We start from the raw sequence: 24,798 nt of genomic DNA, 5'->3' as shown, positions 1-24,798 counted from the left end.
ACTGATTGTAAGTTTAGCCTTGGGAGCCAGGATGACTCATTCTGTATTTTTATGAATCATCTGATGGCTTCCTGGATGCAGGTCCCCCTTTTATCTGCTCTCTATTTTTAATGGAAACCTTTTATCATCAAATAGGATATGCTGTTTGCTTGGCAATAAAGCATAGTCCATCTGAACTAGTATTATTCAGACCTGGAATGAAGGTCCAAGTTGGTTACTCTATAAATTTTATGGAAATGGAAGAGAAGAGGTACAGAGAAATACATATTTTATTTCATTTACCCCCTCTCATTTATGGTCCAATGAGATAGGTATTACGGTAGAGCAAATTGAGGCTTGGAGATGTTGAGTAATTTGCTAAAAACATCACAGAGACAGTACAGTTAGGATATGAGTCTTGGCCTGTCTCTCCTTAAAGCTCTACTGTTTTCCTTTTATTCTATTTTGTCTCCCTCTGTGGAAGAGCCACAGGAAATGTGATTTACCTCTCTGGACATTTGGCATGCAAGCTTGCTGTCCTTCCTTTCTTCAATGAGTATGGCTCCTTTGATCTTTTTATGTCTGACTTAAGAGAACATTCTCTGGCTATTACCAGAGTAATATGGCTTTTCTCTCCCAAATGGAGACATGATGGTCAAATGCAGCTCAAAAAGAACCACTTTGGAGAGTGCAGGGTGGGAGGGATTGCAGAGTCTTCTAATTTGTTTCAAGAGCATCAGCTTTGCTGGGGAACCCCTTTAGTCAACTGTTCACTGAGCAATATACACAGCAAGCGATTTAAGTGGCCATGCAGAAAAAGCACGTGGCCTTTGGAAGAAGAAGGATCTGGATGTAGACCCGAGCCCCATCACTTCCTATCTGTGTGACCTCAACAGACACATCTCAGCTTCTCCAAGCTTGCCGTGCCTCAACTGCAAAATGTAGATAATGCAATGAACCCCATGTTGTTGAGAGGATCAGATGCAACAAAGGGACTGGCACTAAATAAATAGTTGTTGGGGCTGTCGTCATCAGTGCTGTTGTATCTATGCCTCTATGACTTACTTCTTGACAATTTGATAACTTGGAGGCCATCACTGAAATCGTGTTTATAATATAGGCAACGTCATGACACATTTGCTCCGTGATGAAGAGGGAGACCTTCCTAGACCTGAGTCCCAGCCCTGCCACTTGCTAGCCATATGTGTTGGGTCTTGCCCCCTAGAGGCAGAGCCCAAGACAGGGATGTGTTTTAAGTGGTAGATCGAGGGGGTGTTCTCAGGAGAATGGGAGCAAGGGGAGCAGGACAAGGAAGGAGCTAAGCAAGCATTTCGTCTCCCCTGGATCCCACCAGTTCTGGAGCATGGATTGTACCATAGAGCCAATCCGACCTTGAAGCGATAGGGGAAGCCCTTCTGCCCCCGCACACCCCCGTTCCCGGCCCCCACTCCCGTCGTCAGTCGGGTGTGGGCAGTGGGGGCATGGAGCCTCTCAGGCAAAGGTGGCTTCTGTTTGAGCTCCATTCCTCTGGAAGAGGGATGAGGTTTAGGGTGCCACATTGAGCCAGGAGCCACCAGCACTTCCAGCAGTGGGGGGATGGGTGTACTGCCCAGGAAAAAAGGATCTGAGTGAGGTGCAATGCCCTCGATGCTGGCTGACCTTGAACATGTTGCTTATTTCTCTAAACTTCGGTTTCCTGGTCTATAAAATAGAAATGATAATAGCACCTCCCTTTACAGTGTTGTAATGGCGCTGACATGGGATCCAGTGTATAAAGACCTTTTTGGTGATGCCTGGCGTATAGGAAGTGGTTAATAAATGATAGCTATTATTATTTAAACTATTATTCTTGGTTTCCATAGCTACCATGTACAGTATATCATTCAAAGGGGAACTTCTGGGGTGTTAAAGGGGCACTGATTAATAATTACTCTGGAGCAGGAGCAGACTAGAATTGTTCTAGGCAGACTAGGGTACATACGTGGTCCCCCCGAACGGCTAAGGGTCAGGTCTACGCCTTTGCCTCAGAAGTCTTGTCACACTGAGACATCTCTTGGACGGAAGCTAGGAGGATTTGAGGCTGAGGGTCTCTAGACTGGGCTGCAGAAATATATTTAAGTGGCCATTAACAAGCCTTGTCTGGTTTGTGGCTCAAATTGGCTTGTGATGGAAAGGCACTAATGGATTGGGGACATTTATTTTCCCAGAATTATTTACAAAGAGAGGCCACATGAAACTGCTAGAACGAGAGCAGTTGGATGAAAAATGGTCCCAGCCAGTCATGGCTCTATTGGCTGATCTGAAAATGGGCTGACGGCAGGCCACACTAAAGGAAAGCCAACATACAGTGGGATTCTAACATATCGCAGGGGTAGAGTGCATTGGGCTAGGGGAGGGAACTAACATTTGCCGAGCACTTGCTAGGAGCCACGAACTGAGTTGCCTGCTATGTACTTTGTTTCATTTTATCCTAATGACAACTCAATAATAACAGTATTACTATCTCCATTTTAAAGATGGGAAGCTGACATTCAGAGACATTTGAAGATCACAAACTGCTAATCCAAGTCAGCCTGTTCCTGGACTCTTTACATTTGGGAAAATCAGAAAGACTCAGTGACAAAGGCACAAGAGAGAAAGGACTGAGAGACCAAGTGGTGCAGACAGGCAGACAGACACCAAGACTGGAATCAGGAATATAAAGAAACATGCATGCATTTGACTGATGTGAAGTATAACTGATAAGACTCAAAATGGTTACAGTGCCATCTCGCCCTCCCAAAATGGCCACTGTATTTCTAAACAACATCCACTTTCCCTCCGTTGCTGATATATGGGACCCTTTAGAGACCTACTTAGGATCAAATTGCTATGACTGTTGGCCCAGAATATCCACGCTGATTAAACACAATCACCACTCCTTGAATCCACTGAAGACATTCAAGTTCCTTCATCTGCCCCCTTTGCCTCCACTGAACTATTGCTACGTTGGCAACTTGACTGTAGAATATCTCCAAAAGGTATATTATTAAAGTGTCACTGATAAGGCCAATCCAATGAAATATGGCCAATATTATTTTTCCTGTGTTTATTCAAATAAACAAATGGAGTGCATGAGGCTAAGTGACACTGATGTTTATAAAACTGAGAAATTGCTTGGAGGGTCCCTGATACCCAAGCCAGGAGCCCCTCTGGCCTGGAGATGGGAACAAAGTGTTCTCAATCACTCTGTGTTGGATAGAGATACCAGGATTTGACAGGAAAGGATGACTCTGTGCTGACTCACACTGAGCCCCAATTGGTGATGAGGAGATGGAGATGCTTCTTCAGGGATCGATCTTATTCATGAAAGTTGCATTTTCCCATGAACTGTGTCCTCCCTCATGAGGGCTGGGGATAGTGACTATGTATGCTCTTCATCCAATAATGGAATGGACTTCTTGCCTTCCCAGCAATTCGAGGAAGAAAGGAAGCCCAGTGCTGCTTCTATTTCATAGATAAAGGAAGTACAGAACATCTTATACATCTGGCATACAGTAGGTTCCCATAAATAGCAGCCCGATCTTAATTATATGGCAGGTGACCCATGACGGGCCAAGGGAGTGATGACTGATAATCATGCTCATCCTGCCCTCTACTTGCACCATCTTTGGAGCAACAAAGCTCATTATCCTCCTCCATTTTACATCGGACCCTCATAACCCCATGAGGTTATCATGCTTACTTTCTCAGAGAGGAAAATGGGACTCAGCTGAAGTGGAAAGAGCGAGAAGCTACAATAGATCTGAGTTCAGACCCTAACTCTACCTCACCATGGCTGTGTGATCTTAATCAAATAGTACTTTCAACTTGCCCATATCCTCACTTTGGTAATTATACCCACTTTTTGGTATGTTAGGAAGACTAGCTGATAGTCTGTCAAGTCCTGACTGCTCTTTGCATGCCGTGGGTATTCAAGAAAGGTTATTTTCCTTCCTCAGTCACTCAAGCTGTGAAAAGACAGGTGGGAACTTGATGCCATCCTCTGGTTCTTGGTCCTGCTGCGCTCCCACCAAACTACACTGGCATCCGGGAGCAGGGTGCTGGCTTTTGAATCTCATTCCCAGGGTTGGAATGGATTTGGACTGATCCACACGGGTGGTGGCAGGGATTTCTAGGGTAGCTGGGTGTGCAGAACAGTCCAGCCTCTGGAGTTTGGTTCACTCTCATTCAGAGGAACCAAAATCCCACGACCTTCCGAGTACATCGCTGGCATTCAACACTGACAACAGAGCTCACTCAGGCATGGGGGAATGGCACCCCCATGACCCCAAGTTCCTGACATTTCTCTTAATAGGGATCTTTTTTGGCATCTTGGCATTTGTCGTAGAAGAAGAAGTTTAATTAGAAACAAGAAGAGCCTCTTCATAGGGAAAGGGCAGCGGGTGTGTAATCTCAAATTAGTTTGATTCCTCTGTGTGTGATCTCACACAGAAAATCAGCTGGAGCCACGGTATTAAAATGAGTAAATTTAATGTTTGAAGGCCCAGGGGACAAAATATATACTTCAGTGACAGAGGCTGTTTCATCTTTGAACATGATATTTTCTTGATGAAAACCTTGCAGTCAGCTTCTGTCCTCAATCTCGTTCTGTCGGTGACCCTGGTCCCTCAGCTAAGCCTCATCCCTAGCATTGTTCTGGAGCCAGGGGTGTGCTAAACAGTGCTTTCCCAGACAGAACCCCCGTGGGAGGTGAAAGCTTTGGGTGCTCTTACTCCCAACGTGTCTAAATGGATGTAGTCCCCAAAGCCCAATGCAGGATAATTATCTTCTGTGAGGGGAATGATAATGATTCATTTCTTGGGCTGGCATTGACTACACACCCAGACCAGATGGGAGGAAGTATGCTTTTTGGTTATACAATAGTTAAGGTCTGAAGTGAAACAGACCTGGATCTGATGGTTTTAGCAACCTGTCTTAACCTTAGGAAAATGACTTCAGCTTTTATTATCTCAGTTTGCTCATCTGTAATGTGGGTATAATTACAGCACCTATGGGGTATTTTTTTGTGGGAGGGTAAAAAGAGATAATACGTCTGAAGTACCTAGCAATGATGGTATATTTAATATTTGTTGAATGAAGTCCTTGTCCTATAGTATATGTTTAATATATATTAATGGTAGGGAGGAGACGCAAAGAATAGGACATTAAAAAGTCCCTCCATACTTCATGAAGTTTTCTGGATGGAGTCCCTATTCAGACTCCAAAGGGTACAAGACCCTGATGTCAAAACTAACCCAGATAGGATGTGCCATCGCGCCGTAACATACGTAAGAAGATTCAGATGAATTTCTGAAAGAACAAGAGAGGAAATGGAGCCAAGATGTACTACTGTGGTCCTACTGTGTGCAGGAAGCTGGGCCAAGCTCAGAGATCTTCAAAAGGAAGACCAGTCACTTCTGCTCTGACTTCTCTTTCCTTTATTTCAGTCAGGCTGACCATCATGGTGAAATTGTCTCCGGCGTTCTAGGCTCTCCCCTTTCTTTTCCCTTCCATGTTTTGTCTTCCCCTCACGAGGTAGCTTCATGTGCTCCTCCTGCAATGAGCTTCCTTCCTGAGACTAGGAGAGATGGTGGCCTCCTGCCCCAGATGCCTTGTGCAAGTTTAGCAAGGCCCAATGCAGAGCCCCCATTTTTTCTCCCAATTTTCAAATATCAAGGAAGTAATCTTAATGGCCATTTGTGAATCACATACCAGCCTCTGGATCTCTCTTTCTCTCTCTGCTCGGCCCAAGGAAATGATGTGCTTGGCCACATTTGCATCTCGTGCCCTCCTACCCTGACCTAGAAGAATGGAGCATCATGACTGATTGCCGTACTAGGAACACATGAAGTGTGTGTGTATGTGTGTTTTGGGGGGTGGGGTGGGTAGATACTTTGAAAGGAATGGAGGGCAGTTACCAGAAGACAGGGGTAAGAAACACACAGAACTAATGTGTGTTTAATCAAAATGGTAGCCACCGTGGGGGATGGGAGACTTTGATCTTCACCACAGAAAGTGACAAATCAGAGAGGGGACTGGAGAAGCCAGCTCCATTCCCTATCCTGGGACCTTACATTCTCAGCACAAAGTGATTGAATCATATTAAATGACATATATCATATTTTCAACTTGGAGGCCCGCTGCCTTTTAAATCTCCTTGGTAATCTTGGAAATGCTAGAAGCTTGCTCTATTATCATTTAACTGGTGAACACCAAGCCTGGTGCTTGGTTAACCACAGGCACTCAATAAATGTCTATGGAATGAATGAATACGTTACCGACTTTCCCCCAAATGTTAGGGGTACATTTCTACAAAAGTTGCCGTGTCACTTGTAAATACCAACAGTACTGACTTTGCTCATACAGCCGGCAGCCGGTCCATGCCTGTGTACCTTCAGGCACCCCTCTGTCCCCTCAGCCTCCTCTGACAGGAGGCCTACATCTCTCCAGCACGTGGGGCTTTGAGCAGAGACTTGAGAGGATACCAAAGGGGCTATGTTCTCGGACAGTTTGGTTTTACCTCTCCTTGATACAATCTGTTCTCTAGAAACTGGACGTTCGCTTTTTGAATTCTCTAATAACTACTCCCTCGGCTGGGAAATGTGGGTCTCTGACTTCGCAAGATGTTCTGTAATTTTCTCCTTACTTACATCCCGTTGCATGGAGCGCGGGAGGCAGGGATCTTGAAGAGAACCCTCTGGGCTGTGTCTGGGGATTGTTATTCCAAGAGCATTTACTCAAGCATTCCTGTGCCATGTGTCTACCTGGGGACCCAGGCCCTAGCAGCCTGGATGCTAAAACAATATTTAACTAAACTTATGTGGTGATCATTTCACAATATACATACATATCACATCATTATGTTGTGCATCTTCACCTAATGCAATGTTATAGGTCAATTATATCTCAGTAACACTGGAAAATAATAAGTTATTTCCAACCTACTGGGGGAAAAATCCCATCTTTTTAAAACAAGCAGTATGTCCATGACTCTGTTCCTATCTTCCTTGGTAGGTCTCAGGACCTCCCTGTTCAGCACCTGCCAGGTGGGTGCAACGGTTTCCTGCACTGACACAGACAGTTCTCCTCGTTGCCCCATTGATCCTGACCCCCTCCTCTTGCCCTGTTCTGCCCCTCCTACCATACACTGGAGCTGCTCCACCATGTTTCCCATTTCCTCTCCATCCCACGTGGTGTGGCCCTCTGCGTAGGGCCATAGCGCCCTTTCTACTCCATATAGGTTAAAAGCAGTCTATGCCACCTTATGTATTCATGCCCCTGCTGTTCAGAGCTAATAAATGTAACACTCTTTCGTTAATTACTTGTCATCGCTATTATCGTAATGACTTTCATTGAGTATTTATGCTAAGTGTTTTATAGGAATTTCTAGGATACCAAACATTTCACAGATGAAGACACAGGATCAAAGGAGCGAGGGAACTTGCTAAAGATCACACAACTAATTAGACCAAGAGAGCTGATGCTGACTGAGCCGGGGTTCTCTCTCTCCAGGGCTTCCTCTTCCGGGATTTTGTACCCATTTTCCAACTGCTCTGCCCTAGACTCGAACTCCCAGGAGATGAAGGGTGATTTGCATCGTAATCAAGCTCCTCCCATCCCCCTTGTATTGCCACAGATGGCTTCGATCCAGATTTACTCATATTCTCCAACTCACATTTCCCTTAGGATGAATTTTTTTCTTTTCCCCAGAATGCTTAGCTGCTCTTCATGCAAACAGATCCACAGTGGGGCAACTCCCCTGGCCCCCACAGTCTTGAGTTCTACACTGAACGCCGATGAGGCTTTCTCTACTGCCTGCTGTACTGTACAGCCCCCTCCCCTTCCTCCCAGCGCAGACACACCTGCTTCTTCCAATAGACTCTCCATCAAGTTATAGACTTTCCTTTATTATTCAAAAAAAGATTCCTTGTCTAAGATCAGGAGCAATTGTTTTTCATTTGTCTATACTACACCTAGTTCCATCAGCTAATGGCGAGCCTTAAACCTACCGTTCCTGTGATTGGTCTGAATGATCTTGTAAATGGATACTTTTTTTTACGCTCCCCGCTAAAATCACTGACATTGTACTTACTGGGGACCTTGTAATAAACTCTGAGTCAGCATTCTGCAGCCAGAACCCGGGACGTGAAACGCAGCTAGCAATGTGCCCACCTTCCCGCAAGGTCTATCTGCCTTCAGATCCTTGAGAGCATTCTCTGTGTGAGTGCAGAGGCGTCCTTTCCTCTGGCACTGCTCCTCCATAGGAAATAAACAGCAAAGGCAATTTTCACCCTCCTACTGCCTTGGAGTCTCAACCTCTCTGTCCTCAGCCAACAGCACTTGTGGGAGACTCGACTTCTTGCTTTTGCTCTTTTAACATTGTCTTTGCTTTTCCTATTCTTCTTTTTCCCTTTTGTATCCTTGATGTAGTTGGGTCTGTTTGCTCTTGAAGAGAAGCCCACTTCCAACATAATTTCAAAGCATGGTCAAATTCTGTTGAGTCCTTTGGAAAATACCAAAGCTGGATCCATTTGTGCTACAGAGAAACACCTCTCAAAAATTTCCTCTCCCCATCTACATCCCCCCAGGGCCTCCTGCTAACCTCCAAACTGGCCCCTGCTGTTCTTCAGACTCCCCCAGACTCTCAAAGCCTACTGTTGGATCTCTTGTCTTACACATTTATCTCTGCTCACCTTTCACACCTATTCTTTTATCTTCCAGAAGTAAATCTTTGCTCTTCCCAAAGTACATCAATCAAGCAGGACTTTGATCCTCTCAGTTCCCCTCCTTCCTGCTACGCCAAGGCTGCATGGCCGAGATCATCCCCTTCAGCAAGAAGGAAGGACGGAGCTTGAATCATTCCTAGCTATTTTCCTACAGACACCTTCCGCAGAGGCATCGTTTTTGCAAGACCAGAACATGCCCTGTGCTAAGCAGCGAACACTGAGAGAGGTGGATTTTAAGACCGACTCTGCCTCGGAGTTGCTCATAATCTATGGGGAAGACAGCAGGGTAGTGATTCTGCTACTGTCTCCTTCGTAGGCTAATTACATTTAAATATTAATTCGCTAAAATTAAAAGTTCAGTTCCTTAGTCACTCTAGCCACATTTCGAGTGTTTGGTAGCCACATATGGCCAGTGGATGGACAGCACAGATACAGAACATTTCCACCGCTGCAGAATGTTCAGTTGGACAACTGCCTGCTCTATTCTTCACCTCATTCTCTGCTACTGAAACAGCTGTTTTACTAAACATGGTTTTTATCAGTAGCGATGACTTAGGGGATCACTGTTCATGTCAGAGCCAATATGGACTGTTTCTCTATGGGACCCCTGCCGGTCCTCCAGTGAGAAGTCAAGCAGGAACTGCTTTGCACCGTCTGACATTGCCTTCTCCCCACCATTGGGAGGTGGGATGAGGCAGAAGAGGTTGGGAGAACAGGAGCAGAGGATACACACTTTCCTAAGGGATACTTAGCTGGAGACACCTCTACGATTCCTGCAAAGCGAGTTAGGAACTGCCCTCTCTCTGTGTGAGCTATGACCCTTGTACCATCTCTTGTTATGGGGAGTGTCACACGATGTAGTCACTTATTGATCTCTGAACTCCTGGGAAGCACAGCCTCCACTGTCACCCTTGTAACATTCATGCTGAGCCAAGCCCTGAGCCATGGAGGGGCTGCTGAATTTAAACGGAATTCGACTGAATGTTCTACATAACCAATCACTGCCAGGCACCTGTTTGAAGTCAGAGACCTGGTCAACATCTAACATGGAACACAGAGATCTTAACCTTTTTAGGAACCTTCTCAGGAACAAATACCTGCCGTGTCCCCAGGAGAGGCTGAGAGTAAATAGATAACTCCAGGTCCAAAAATCAAGGGATTAGTCTTGGCATCAAGGAGAGCTTGTTTAGGACCCAGCGCTACCATGCTTTTCTGTCTCTGTTGAAAGCCGGTTCTTGATATTTAGATTCCCTGTCATTGGCCATTTTGCTCCATGCTTGGAATACTACTGAAGTGTGTTTTGAATACTCATTTGGACATAGGGTTTGAGTATATTTCCTCTCTCAGAGGCAATAAAAGAGACTTGTACAACTCCAGCCCAAACTGTGCTGCCCTCATCGTCATCCAGATTTTGTGGATCAGGGGATCTAGGGGGGTGGGGGCAACGACAGCATTATTAACTTCGTAAGCAAAACGGTAGATTACAAAGAACATCAAATGTGTCAGAGAGCTTTGTATGTCTCACATGGCCGCAGTGGTCTGTGTATCTGAAATCAGTGGTTAGAGAGGGCAGGCAGGGCCACATGGAGCCGGACATGAGGGGGCCAGCGCCAGGAACCACAGGCCAGTGATGGGGAGAGCAGAGTCGGAGTGTCCGTCCCAACCTTCCCACCGCAGATGGAACACAGGTGGCTTCTCTCTCCTGAGGTCCATCCAGGACAATTCTGGCTGCTCTCCAATGAGAGGTGCCATTTGAGATTTGCATAAAAGGTGTCCTTGTTTTAGACAATGAGTGGTTTTTTTGCCCCTCCCCTAGCAGATTGGTATCAGACTTGAGATAACACAACAGGTGCTTACACAAGCTCAGAAAGAAAAAGAAAGGGGGGAAAAAAAAAAAGAAGAATTTGGAAGCCAGATTTTCTGAGATCAAGGCCTATTGTCCTGGGCTTTCTCAAGTTATCAGTTGAGATGAAGAAGCAAAAACAGAAATGTCAGCGCTGGGGATTGAGGGAATGACTCAGACATTGGCTTCTGTGCCCCCGCTTGGATTGGGAGTCAAATGCTTTGATGAACACAGCAGCAGCAGCAAGAGGAGGGCAGAGTAAAGAAGGCACAACCCCCCCCACCCCCCCGCCGGGGTGCAAAGCCTCACTCACGTTTGGCCCTCCTGATCCTCTGGGAACTGGCGGAGGCGGCCACTGATGCTCCCCAAGCCGAGGGAATTCCACACTTCCCACCTGGAGCGTGACAGTGTTCTCCTTGATGGCCATGTCCCTCCCAGCATCCAGGGACCTCCGGCTTCCCACAGACCCAAAGAAAGCCCCGACCTCCTATTTTGCGTGGACCTTCCCAACTGATTTACCTATCCTGCAGGTCTTTTGATGATCCATCTGCCTTTCCCTTTCTCGTTTTTCTTAGTCTCTGCCCCTTCCTTGGTGCTTTGACCCCTTCAATTACTGCCTTTCCCTTTCCTCTTATTCTCTCAGGTCCTGCCTTAAAGGTCTCATTCTCTTTTCCTCCCTCCTCACATTGGTTCTTCCTCAGGGGCCACCCATACAAAGGGGCTCCATAAATATGCACCATCAGTGACAAGAGCTCTGTGCCCACAAGGGGATAAAACCCAGAAAAGGAAGAATATGTTATCCGTCTTCTCATGGATACTGGGTACACAACCCAGAATCCCCTTGGAGGACCCAGGACCCGGAGTGATGGCAGCCGACTGCTCCCAGTGGTGCCCCTGCTGAGGAATTGCCCTCGGCTGCAGGAAGCCTCCTTGCCCAAGCCTGCGCTCTCTCCCCGGGGGCAGCTCTTATCCAGGACTAGAGGACATGAGGGTATGAAGGCCTCATCCCCTGGCCCCGATTCATGATGACATGAGGGGCCATCCTAGCTCTGGAACTTTCTGTGGATAAATTGAGTCTTTTTTACTACTATGTCAGTGTTGAACTTCTTCCTCTACCCAGCCCAGCTGCCCTCAGGAGCACACAGGTGTTGTTTCCTAGAGCTCTCCCCATCACACCTCCTTGCATGCAAATCGCAGGCTCAGAGGCTGCACCCCAGGGAATCTGACCTGTGACACCTGATGGTGGAGGTGGGGGGTGACAATGTCAGCAGCTCACGTTTATTTGAGCACTTACTGTGTGTGAGGTGCTCTGTGTCACATGCCCTGTCATATACCATCCACACCAACACCCCGTAGGGTGAGCATGTTGCTGCCCCATTTTGGAGACAAGTGAACTAAGGCTCAAGGATTTCAAGCAACTCACTTGGGGGGGAGCCGGAGGGCTAAAGCTAAGGATCTAAATTTAGCTTTAGTAATTGCAGAGGACCACCAGGACATTTCCCCTGGGAATTTTTTCTGGGGGTCAGTGTTCTGACTTCATGGTTATCTTGTGAGATAGCTTATGTCCTGGTGGCTGTGTGAGCTCTCCTGCCTATACTTCTATAAAGCCACCTATCACACTGTACTGTAATCAGCATTTATAATTTCGGGGCCCCCTGATCACTTTGGATATCCAATCTTTAGTATACACTCAGTATGTAGGAAGTGCTCAATGGGACAGATGAGTCAAGAAGCCCTCTCTCTGTAACTGGGAAAACTGAGTGATGGTCTCTCAAAAGCAAAGCACAGTAGTCAAAAGCAGAGCCTCTGGACTCACATTATTTGCTTTTGCACCTTGGTTTCAGGAACCTCAATATGCCTGGGTTTTGTTCCTGTAAAATGTGGTAATATGATTTATCCTCTAGCATTGTTATCGTTGTAAAAATTATGCTTCTGAAACACTTAATGCCATGCCTGCTACATAGTAAGTATCCCCTAAATGTTATCTAGCCACAAATAATTCCCTTTGTCCCCATGTCCCATCATCAGAGAAATTAGAATGGGGGTTTCTGCATATCTGCCAGTTTCTTGGTGAGGGGGCCTCTAATTGTCACAAAGCCCTATGAAAGAACATGGTCTAACTGAGTGAGTACTTGTTACACATGAATTCAAAGGGTCTTGGACATGTTTCAGAGAACTATAGGAGCTCATGATTTCAAGAAACTTAAAACATGTCAGCTAGTCCTATGTTTTAGATTCCCTCCCATGACATCTTTCATGATCTTCACAAATACCCTAAGTCACCAAGAATGTGACAACTTTTATTTTTATCAGCAGTTTGGGTATAGTAGTAAGTGGTGTGATAACCACATTTTCAGAGGATACAAATTCAGGAGGAAGAGCCAATTTTTTGGATGAAAGAATTAGGATCCAAAAAAGAGCCAGACAAATTGGCAAGATGAAGCTAATCTAGTAAGACCACATTTCACGAGGATACGTATAATTCTTTGGACCAGGATCAAAAAATTCAAGTGCCCTAGAGGACAGTGAGAAATCTTTCCATTTTCTTATCTATTTAATCATCGTCTATTAATTTTTACCTTGCCTCATTCCAAAAAGGACTTGAAGTAGCTTAAAAAGAAAGGATACAGCAGCCAGTCCCTAAGTGGTCCCCAGACCAGGAGCGGCGGCATCATCTGGAAACTTGCTAGAAATGCAGTTTTGGACCTCACCACAGACCTGCTGAGTCAGAAACTCGGCAATAAGGCCTGGCAATCTGCTTTTAACAAGCCCTTCAGAGAATTCTGATACAAAGTTTGAGATGCATTATAAAGAGTTTAAGATTTTTTTTTTTTAATGGAAACTCCAAAGCATTCAGAAAGTTAAGATAAAGTTGAGTGTTAGGATGGCAGAGAGAATGAAGACCACAAAACCCTGCAGTTGGGTGGGGGCGGGGGGAGTGCTGCAAATTTGGCTTGGAGCTTCCTACTAGCCAATGCAAAGAAAGGAATATAATTAGTTTATAAGCTGCTGGGATTGTAAGATCAATACAAATCAGTCCTTGCGCTGAGATATGAGGGAAAATTACTCTGTCTTCATGAAGAAACAAATGTATATTGTAACAAATAATATGTTCAACAATATTCCCTCATAGGTAAAATAATAGGTTTCTGAAGGAGGACTGGCCATCTGTCTCTTAATTGAACCAATGACGAGGCAATACTTGGGATTTCTATTGAGTGTGAGATCAGAATATATGACAGGGTTCTATTGATTGGCGTCAACGGAAGTAAGCTGCCGGAAGAGGAAGATTTTCATCACACTGTTCTCTATGTGGTGGTCTGATGATGTTTGGATTCCCATGGCCAATGCCGAGGGTACTGACAACCAGGGGAAGGAACTAAGAGGCAAGAGATCTACAATCCTGTCATATAAGCAACCCCTCTCCCTTCCTTTCACCTAGAGAATAAAAGACAGGAGAGCCTCTCCATATCTACTTCCCTCTTTTTGGCTAAACTTCTTTGGGCCAGTTTTATTTCAAACTGGAAAATTAATAAACTAGCTGATTCTTCCGTCATCCACTTAGCGGTGTCCTATAACAAATCATTTATGTCTTCTTCAATATTATTAGCATATCCAAAAGAAATGGACAGCTTCCAGACCAGGAGCTTTGAGGACAAGAATACGTAGTAGTCCACCATGATGTATAGTTAACAGAATGACAGTCCTAGTAGTCAGAAGCACAAGCTCGAAGTCCTATGAAAAGGGCTCGTATCCCAGTTCTGTCACCTGCTATATGACCTCGGACAAGGTACTTCATCTTCTCCAGGCCTCACCTTCCTCGTGCACAAAATTGAGATTGAAATGGTCCATGCTTGAGTCTAGCAGAACATAAAATGAAGACAGCTAAACATCTCTCATGAAACATTACAGGGTTGGCATCCATCACTTAGTAGATAACAGAAAATAAAGTATAGAGGCCATGGCTAGCTTGCCTTCCTTCTAAATAGAATCTAAGCACCCCAAATTAGTGTCTTTTCCTAAGACCACCAAGCATCCCTTCCTATTTACCTAAGCTTTTTTTTTTTTTTTTTAAGATTTTTAAAATTTATTTATGTGAGAGAGAGAGAGAGAGTGAGCACAGGGGTGGAGGGCAGAGGCAGAGGGAGAAGCAGAGAAGCAGGCTCCCCACTGAGCAGGGAGTCTGACATGGGGCTTGATCCCAGGACCTTGGGATCATGACCTGAGCCAGAGGCAGATGCTTAACCAACTGAGCCACCCAGTCACCCCCCCCCCCCCCCATTTACCTAAGCTTTGATTTGATAATATCTTAAGGAGAGCATGCAGGACAAAGGAGAGCCAAGTGAACAATGTGGAAGACCTGGGGAGGGCTTCGGAGACTCAGCCAAGGCCCCACCATGCACAGATGGCCATATCTACTTATATCTAAGAGTTCATGGTGTCACAGGATACACAATAATCAAGGAGTTTAAAGACCTTGATTCAAGTCCCAGCTCTGCCATGTGCTAATTGTGTTGTCTTTGACAAGTCAGGTTTCTTATCTAAGGAGTCTCTTTATTCACATCTATTTAATGGGAATAATAACATCTGCACCTGTTGCCTTTCTGGGATTGATACAAGGCTTCATGAGATGTGTGTGAAAGCACATTGCAAACTTCACCATCCTGTGATGTAACAGTTTTATTTTGTAAAGGGACTATCACATTTCCCTGTGTCTTCTATCACATCTCTCATCCTTTGCCTTGAGGTTTTGGGGGTCCCTTTGTCAAACCTGTCTTCATTCCTTCAGGCTGCAATGTCTTGGTAATAACTCTTTAAACATAGGCTTTGACTGATAGTATGGAAGGAACAAATCAAGGTCTTCTTTATTAAAATTATACTAATCTGTGAGAAAAGATTACCTAGCAGAACATTTTATTAAGCATTTTCCAGCACTGTTTTATTTTATTTTTTTGCAACAATCTTAAATGTTTAAGAGCCATATAAATAAATATTAGGTAAGAGAGAAATCTGAAGGTTACCCTCTATGTGAGCCCTTAAACAATGTCTAAGTAAAAATCAGATTATCTTAGAGAATACTGGAAACTATGATTAAGAAGGTGTAGAGTTTGGCAAAAGAACAGTGCTGGACCCCCGTTTAAGTCCATGGCTTCACTCTTCACACTCTGTGTGGCCTTGGGCAAATAACTTAATTATCTCTGCACAGTGTTACTGGTTTTGTTTTTAAAAAAAAATGAGGTCAATAATATCTGTCCAGTGGATGATTTAGGGTTATTGATTATGGTATTTGTTTTACTTTGTGTCGTTTGGTTTCATGAGACAGGGACCACACATGTAACCCAAACAAAGAGGTTCTGTTCTAAAGACCCGTGTGGAGTAGCAAAAGAATTCTTGGAAATCAGAGGGCAGGAGGCGCACTGGGCCTGGGCTGCACCAAGTATGAAGACTGGACCTTTGCATTCTTGGCAACCCGGCAACAAAGTTTGTACAGCCCACCCTGGGGCAGGCTGCTGAGTTGCTTCTGCTGCTCTTCGTCTTTTTCTTTTAATTTCCCTACCTGCTGGCTTTTTATTTTATTTGTTAGAGAGAGAGCGAGCGAGCGAGAGCGATTGAGTGCACACAAGCAGGGGGAGCGGCAGGCAGAGGGAGAAGCAGGCTCCCAAGGAGCAGAGAGCCCGATGCGGGACTCGATCCCAGGACCCTGGGATCATGACCTGAGCTGAAGGCAGACGCTCAACCGACTGAGCCACCCAGGCGTCTCCCTACCTACTGGCTTTTTCACTTCTGCTTCCCCAGAGTGCAGGTCAATAGGTCCCTCTAGCTCAGTTTTATCTTTTGATGTCCTTTCTGACGATAAGTTGTTTTCTTGCTGCATGTTTCCTAATTCAGAGTTTTTGAGAGAACACTCAGTTCTTAGATCAGCTTATTTATTTCATATGAAGCAATGGATTCCTGCTTAGGTTAGGAATGGCCACTCCTCCAACAATGGGCCCACCACTGGTGCAATCAACTATCAAAGAGATAAGTTATAAACATGGCCCCTTGGACATGTTGCTTCAGCCAGGGCTATGGGTGAAGTTCCCATAAAGAGGCATTCTTTGTAAAGGGTTCAAGTTCTAGACTTTGCTTGCATTCAAATCCTGACTTTGACAGTTTCTAAAGATGAGACCTTCAGCAAGTTACTTACTCTTGCTCAGTCTCAGTTTTCTTATCTGAAAAATGGGTGTGATAATTCGTACCCCATAGGAGTATTGTTGAGTCTTAAATAATGAAGTAAAGCACTTAGCACAGTTCCTGCCAGAAACTGAACCCTCAGTAAATGCTAGCTGTATCCATCTCAGGAGCAGGTGCGTGGGCAGGCCCTTGAACTAGGTCTGGTACAACATGTAAAGGTATTCCATTAACAACTGTTCACCACCTCTCTGTGTGGAGATGAACACTGACCCATCCCCCATCCCCTGGAATATACCCACTTCACATTTCTTTCCTGATGATGGGTGGCGTTCTCCATGACCCCAGTAGAATTGCCGCTTGCCTCACTGTGGAAATGGATGGGATGCTATGGGCTTTTATAAAGTCAGTCTTACTAAGCCTTTCTCAATGGATTTGAGTAGCTGGCTCTCGGTTTACAATCAGCGCGCTCACTTCATGCTGGATGGGGGTCCAAGGCAGCCTGATTGAACAGCATAACAAGCGTCTAGGACAAAACCTTCTCCAGGGGGTTAGCATGTTTACAGAACTGTCAAGTAATTTCTTCTGGCATTTCTCCATCAGGGTCTTGGGAAATCATAGGTTTTCACACAAAGGAAAACACAGTGAGCTAAAATATGCATGCAGCAAGAGATGGAGTGCTTGATTTGGGACATAGAAATTCCTTTTATTGTTATGTGGTGATGCTTTATTTATTTGGTTGTATTGGAAAATGGACTGTTTCACACAAGCAAAGCTTGTGGGTAGCCAAGTTTTTCCATCACAGCTCTGAAACTTTTTAACTCTTGTTTAATGGGAGTCTTCCTAAAATGTATCACGTACTTCTGCTTTCTTAAGAGAAGATGCACATTTAAATGCTAGCGTTTATTGGATACTTACTATGTAGCTGGCATCCTGCTTAGGTGTTTACCTCTCATTCATTTTCCTGACATCCCTGTGAGACAAGTACTACCAACCAGGAAATGGAGGCTCACAGAGGCTAAGGAACTGGTCCAAGGTGACGCGGGTGAAGGTGGTGGAATCGGGACTGGTGCCCAGGCCTCTCCAAGCTCTTAAGAAACTGGCCGTTCTATTGGAGAACAGTTTGGTTGATCAGTGACCCTATGAACTGTTCACCATCAAAGCGTAGGATCTCTGGAAGTCTACGAGCACATTTCCGAAATGTGTCCATTCCTCTGAGCATCCTGTGGCCACTTTTTGAAAGGAGTTAGTACTCACACTGGCAGCACCTCTGTTTGAATAGTCATCAATATATTGCTTCATTCAGCAGATGTTACTTGAGTACCTACTATGTTGCTGTGGGCCTGATGCATGCCAGGCACTCTGGAAGCAAAGAAATAAGAGGCATGCAGCTGCCTTCGAGGAGGACACGCATTAGAGATAGTTCAGCTGGGGCAACTGTGCAACTTGCCTGATGTGTGACCAGGAAAACCTTGAGAAGGTGGCCACCCATGAACCCACCTTTCAAGGAAGTCATCCTCCTCATCATTACCCATTCTCTACGGGGGAGACTGATGACCAGGAGATCTAAGTAGAATTTGATGTTTCCTAGGCTCCAAAGAGACCGAGGAAGGAATCGGCAAGTTGTGTTTTAAAAGTAGTTTGAGTCATCTTGATTGGAAAAGAAGCTGTGGCCATACACTAATGGACCTTGGGCCAGACCAAGGAGTTTGGTTCCTATAACCCGAGTCTTTCTTAGAATGGCGGCTTATGAAAACAGGAAGTACGTTAGAGCATCCTGCGAAAAAAATACGTGTTCAGTGGGATGTGTTTTCTCATTTGATTAGAAAATGAGTGTTCAAAGCGGTTTCCAAGACTAGCTCTTAAAAAGAAAACAACAGTTTGGAGCATTGATGTTATCATTAAAATCAAGCATATGGTTTTCCAAGGTGATGGCTTAATACATTTTAATAACTTTCCTATTTCAAAATAAATATGTTAATAGAAAAAACCTAGTCCCTTTTCTCAACCAGAGAGAACTAAGATTTTTGAAACAAACCCTGCAGTATTAATCCATTGGTTCATCTGTTTGATCTCACTTCTAGTGAAGTCCCCCGGTTGGATGTAATGTAGTCCCTTGATGGCTCATGTTCGCTCATATTCGCTGTGTATGGCACAGTGCTGGGAGGAATTTGTGTGCTGACTGATCGGTGACAGTTGTTTTGAGACCTTTTAAATCTGCCTTTTCTCTCTCTCTTTCTCATAGATTGGCTGATGGCCATTGTGTCTAGCTGCTTTCCATGAGTCTTCTTCTAACTTCTTCCTAGTATATTCTTTACCCTTAAGGAAGTGCTAGCATGGCTAATGACCAGGCCAGCCAATACGTGTTGTTAGAGTAGGAGTAAGCAGGCTCTGAGAGAGGACAAAGGGGCTGTCTTTTAAATCAGAGGGCAGCATCTGCAGTGGCTATTCTAACTGCCAGGGAAGCATTCCTTGTCTGTAGAGATAATTGTCTTTGCTTTATTAGTGACATCCAGTCAAGTGACTGCTCTTAGGCCTATTTTGCAAGAAAGAAAGGAAAAAAAAAAAAAAGACAAGGGAGAGGAATGGGGGAAGGGAGAGAGGGCCAAGAAGGGGATGGAAGAAAAGTCAAGCCAAGTGTATTCTCTTGGATTCCATTTTGAATGTCTCTCTTTTCACATTTGCCATTCACAGTGGTTTAAACTTCATTGACTTGATGGTGCGACAGGGGAACATCGACAACCCTCCCAAGACTCCCCTGGTGCCAGGATTTGAGTGTTCTGGGATTGTTGAAGCTCTGGGGGACAGCGTGAAAGGATACGAGGTAATGTGTTGACTCATGATGGAAAAAAGTATTATCTGTTTGGAATCTGTTGAGATATAAAAGATAATGAAAAAATGTTTGAATCTATGGTGTGTGTTATTATTGTCATCTTATTGGTAGGTTTTATTAACACATTTATAAATGATAGGATTTTCCACATGCCTCATGCCTTTCTCGTGTACCATCTTGGTTGCTCCTGGGAACAGCCTGGTGAAGTGGCCAGGGAAAAATTTGTCTTTCCTTTTGTTCATGTAATACAGCTGTTAACAAGAATATCTGGATTAACTAGGTGTGCATACCCCCTCACCCTCCCCATGGCTCCCATTTTCCCACCACCTCAGGCTCAAAAACCAACTATAAAACATAGAGGCTGGGGAGAAATATCCTCTGTATTTCATAATTTGGTTCCTTTAAATATCTACTTAACTGATGCATTTGAGTAATCATTTATAAATGATTCTTTCAGACACTGGGAAAGTGACATTTTTGAATGATGATTTTAAAGGCACAGGGTAGAGGTACCTGCCAATGAAACAGAATTGGCCATGGGTTGATTGCTTTGGGAAGAGGGCAATGGATAAAAAGGGTTATTATATGTTTCTGACTATTTTGTACATGTTTGAAATTCTCCATAATAAAAAATTTTTAATCGATGAGAAGATATATGACCCTTCCTACCACTGTAATGCAAATCAAATAGAACCCAGTCTCTAAAAACTGTGGGCAAATCAATCACACAAAATTGCAGCAGTTTGGAGTGAGAAAAACCAGTGCCAATCAGGTACAAGAGCTCTTGCTCATAACTTAAGTGGTTCCCCAGGGAGAAGTGAACAGAGCTAACATTTGAGAATCCACCATAACCAGAAACATGGCAAGTCATCCTTCTTCAGCCTTGCCACAACGCTGTTGGTAAAGATTGTTATTTTCCCTTTGAAGATGAAGTTCAGAAGAGTACAGTTGTTTCCGGGGAGGCCAGAAAGGTAGATGAACATGGATTCAAGTCACCAGATCTTCACCCCTGCTCCCAACCTGTAAATGCTGCAGAGCTAAATGCAGAATGGAAAATCCTATAAATGCAATGCCAAAATGACCTTGGCATTGAATTGGAGCCTGCTGCTCAGGCTCAGTGCATTTGAGCCTCAATACACTCTGAAAATATCAATATGTTCCAAATTCCCTGGGATGAATGTCTGAAAATCTCATCCCACACATCAGTCTCTTTGTCACTGGTTTCCAGATAATACAGCAGTAAAGTGTTGAGAAAGAAGTAAATGCACTTCTTCCTTTCTTTCATATGACTTTGCATTTCTGTTCCCAGGTAAGCAATATAACCAGAGGCAGCACCATCTCTCCCTGAAAGTGCTGCATATGAGAAATAGTATCTGTTCCTCTACCTGGTCCTAAAGGAAAAGATCATACTCCTATCACTATTAATCCTGAGCCTTGCATAAGTAATCCATTATTTTAGAATATAACAGTAGATAGGGATGTCGTTGGCCCTGGTTTAGAAGGAGGACATACAATGCTTGATTATGTATTTTTTTCCCTTATATGTGATCTCTCTTCTGCTGCTTAGGCCTGGCTTACTTATTGTCAATCCTACCCTTCACCTCCACTCCCCTCCAGTGACTTTCAGCTGCACAAACAAATGAAAGAAGCCACCTACAGGTTTCCAGTCTGGGTGTGACTTGGGGGAAAACCAATACTAATATTCCCCCTAAAATTTTGACTTAAGGTTTACAACCATGTCGGAGATGGAGTATCACGGGGCAGAACACTGAATAGCCCTCCTGGTTTGATGCATTGCAAGGGAGGCTTGAAAAGTTGTCTCCAGAGGCACAGCAGTATAGGAATAATTGGGGCTCAGTCGCCCAGGACTAATTTTTTTTTATTAACAAAATCAAATAATGAGGTGGACTGGATATTTAAAAAAAAAAAAAAAGAAGCTGCCTACCTCTGGACTCGGGCTAGGGCTGATGTGACGGCTAAGGCACTCGTGCCATATTTATAAGGAAGTGATGGCGCAAAGTTGAAGGAGAGCCCTAGAGTGGTCAGCCCTGCTGGGATGGCTGGGACTGTCACTGTCGAGGTGGTTGAACTACTCTTCACTGCCCTCTGTGTTGACACTTGTAGCCATCAGCTACTCCGCGGTACTGTGTATCTTTGGGTTTGCACGATTTTGTGCAAAAGAGGATGCCGGTGTTAGACCTTGGTTATCCTCTGGTCCAAGCGGTTGCATTTAAGATGATAATTCCCAACATTCATCAGTTGGTCTTCAGCCCTTCCAGGGATTAGGACACTCACTGCTGATGGGACAGCCTCTCCTTTCCATCGGTTCCTTCATTAGACAGCTGTTCCTTCTGCTTCGTTCGATACAGTGGGTCTGTGTTTAGCATGTGATCATTGAGCTGTGAGTTCCATGAGACCAGAAACCAGTCTGTTCTTTTTAAGAGTTAACACTGGTTGCTCTTTCTTCACCTTATATGCATCACACCAAGTACGCTGTGTGCATATTGTGTTACTTCATTTCCGTAAGGACCGTTTCCTAATATACTCATTTTACAGCAGAAGAAACGTAAAGAGTTACACTAATATTCCCAGAGGTGGTCGGTCCCCCTGGTGTACACCCTTTGAGAACTCTGTCTTCTTTGTAGCGCTTACCCCAGGTGTGATGAATTAATCATTTATATCTGGAGTAAGCCTTGTGAGACTCAAATCCTGGCTCAGCTACTCCCTAGCTACATGACCTTGGGCATGTGCTTTCATCTCTCTTGGCCTCAATTTCAATGTCTGTAAAATCTATAAGCATTCATCTGTAATGTGAGCTCTTATGGACCCATCTCATAGGAGGCTTTTGTTGTTGTTTGTTGAGTAAGCTACAGAGAAAATAACACAGGAGACTCAGTTATAAATATATAAAACTAAATAAAGCACATGCATATGAAAGCCATTCATTTATTAAAAATTCACTCTGACCACAGCAATTTGAATATTGTGTTTGAAAGTCATAGTCCAAGCAACTAACATCAAACAGCAGAGTGGTTCAACTTCACCAGCACTTGGCAGCTCATACAAGCTATTACTATCAGTTCACTTATTTGTATTTCCCTTTACTAATGATGTGCTATGAAAAAACTTGGCACTCTATCATAACCACTTTAAAGGTAAGAATGCCTTTTCTTCATGATGTCTGGCTATGTAAACAATTGATAAAAAGAACACAGTATTCAGCCATGCCTTCATAGGGGTTTTGTAAAGATTAGGTGACGTCCTTAGGACAATGCCTACCGTATAATACATGTCCAAAAAAGGACTAGTTGTTCATCACAGCCCGTGGCACCCTCCTGTTTTGCTCTAAGTCTGGATATTCTCGTTCAGTCTCCTGCACTTAGATTTACGCAGCTCTTCGGATGCACCACATCTCACGACTACTGTGATCAGTAATCCAGTGCTAACCTTTGATGCAAATGCCCCAGTAAACTAGCCTGGCAGGGAATCCCTATGGAGTGGCAGAAAACAAGTGAGAGTAGAGTTTACTCCCAGCTCTGCCCATTTAAATTTCCTTATGGCTTAGTTCTCCTCAACTCCAAAACAGAGAGGTTGAGTCGGTAAAATGAGCTTCTGACACTAACATGCCACGGTGTGTGATGTGACGACATTGTACATTTATGCTTGGGAAGAGGGGTAGAGAACCTGGCTTTCATGGCCCCCAGCAAGTTTTCATAGATGGGCTTCAGACCATCCACGAGTGCCTTGGAATTGGCAGGCAGGTGAGAGTGAGCATATTTGAGGGTTTGGTTGCTTTTTTTTTTTTTTTCTGGGAAGGAATCTGTAATTTCCCCTAGGTTCTCAAGAGGATTTGAGAAATCTTTCAAAAAACAGTAAGAAGCTTCCATTAACCCTATGCCTCCCCATTCCCAGATCGGGGACCGTGTCATGGCATTTGTCAATTACAATGCCTGGGCAGAGGTGGTCTGCACGCCGGTGGAATTTGTCTACAAGATCCCAGATGACATGAGCTTCTCGGAGGCTGCTGCATTCCCCATGAACTTCGTCACAGCCTATATGATGCTCTTCGAAGTTGCCAACCTCCGAGAAGGAATGTCTGTGCTCGTGCACTCTGCTGGCGGCGGCGTGGTAAGTTGGTTGGTTGTGCGTCCTCTTCCTTAAAATCATAATGGTGAAAGTGGACGGATCCCCAGTTGACAGTGAGATTCCCATGTGAGCTACGTCCATTAGTAGCGATGATCTCTGTGGTTCTGGATGAAGCTCACGTGCGTGGCAGAGCTCAGACAGATGACGGTGTTGGGGGTAGGATGAGCCTCTGGAGTCTGAGAGGTCTCCAAGATGGCATGTTAGGACTCAGTGGGTCTCAGAGATGGTTTCAGTCTTGGTATCACATTGGACCGTTGCGTCAATCATTGTGCAATGCCTCACTAGTCACGTACTACTGCTATTATCTGAAACACCAAAATGGTGGATGACTTACTTCTTCGATAAATTGCCATGGATTCTACGTTGTTCCCATATTCATGACATCCTTATTCGTTTGTGTTCTGATATATTTTCTTGAGTGGGAGAGGTGAATAGAGATTGTATTAGCACACTGGTAATTAGGCATAAACCTAAGAATATCTGTGAGAATCACTGGACATGCTAATATCACCCGTCAGGTGTGTCTTTGATAAAGGGAGAAATAATGGAAATACAAAATTTCTGCCTTGCAGTTCAGGAATGGCAGAAATTTCTCCTATGGTTTGGATACGTCTCAGTGCCAGTCAGTCAGTCCCTACTGCACACCCGCCACACAGCAAGGAATGTGTTTCCATCACGATCTATGGGGGTCCAAGTAGAACTTGAGTCTTTCTGAGCACGAGAGGTATGACTCATTCATTCAACAAGTATTTACTGAACACATACTATGTTCTGGATTCTATGGGTTAGAGAATAAAAAGAGAAGTTCATAATACAGCCTTTAGTAGGACTTGCTCTCAGTACTGGGGTTCTGTGGTTTGATGAGCTCAGAAATGAACTCGTATGTTTGGGTCTATCTCAAAGATGTTTTCACTGGAAGTTTGGCCAACATTAATTTTTTTCTTATCTTGGCTTTCTATGGCCATCAAAACCCTACCTGGTATAAAGCGCGTTTCTTTATGAGGAATACCTTCCATCTAATTAGCAAATGTGCTGATGTCTTCTGACCATGAGTAAAGATATAATAAAAGCTAAACATC

General features: G+C 44.4%; 1 protein-coding gene and 1 non-coding gene across 2 annotated transcripts in view; one reads left to right on the top strand and one right to left on the bottom strand.

The window, feature by feature from the left end:
• The window catches only part of VAT1L (vesicle amine transport 1 like), a 139,626-nt gene that overhangs the window by 2,581 nt on the left and 112,247 nt on the right, over positions 1–24,798 (top strand). The window contains exons 2-3 of the mRNA XM_045890699.2: positions 19,435–19,564; positions 23,486–23,701. Of these exons, the coding sequence (XP_045746655.1) occupies positions 19,435–19,564; positions 23,486–23,701 (346 nt within the window). The remainder of the gene's footprint in view (positions 1–19,434; positions 19,565–23,485; positions 23,702–24,798) is intronic.
• On the bottom strand, positions 22,661–22,801 carry LOC123856250 (small nucleolar RNA SNORA15). Its single transcript, XR_006793667.1, has one exon. It is a non-coding gene; the product is annotated as a small nucleolar RNA SNORA15 (small nucleolar RNA).

Source organism: Mirounga angustirostris, unplaced genomic scaffold (genome assembly GCF_029215605.1).
Source record: "Mirounga angustirostris isolate CCGP_5_RB_7025 unplaced genomic scaffold, mMirAng1.0.hap1 SCAF_16, whole genome shotgun sequence".
NCBI classification, from domain to species: Eukaryota; Metazoa; Chordata; class Mammalia; order Carnivora; family Phocidae; genus Mirounga; species Mirounga angustirostris.
This window is presented reverse-complemented; position numbering and strand designations above follow the sequence as displayed.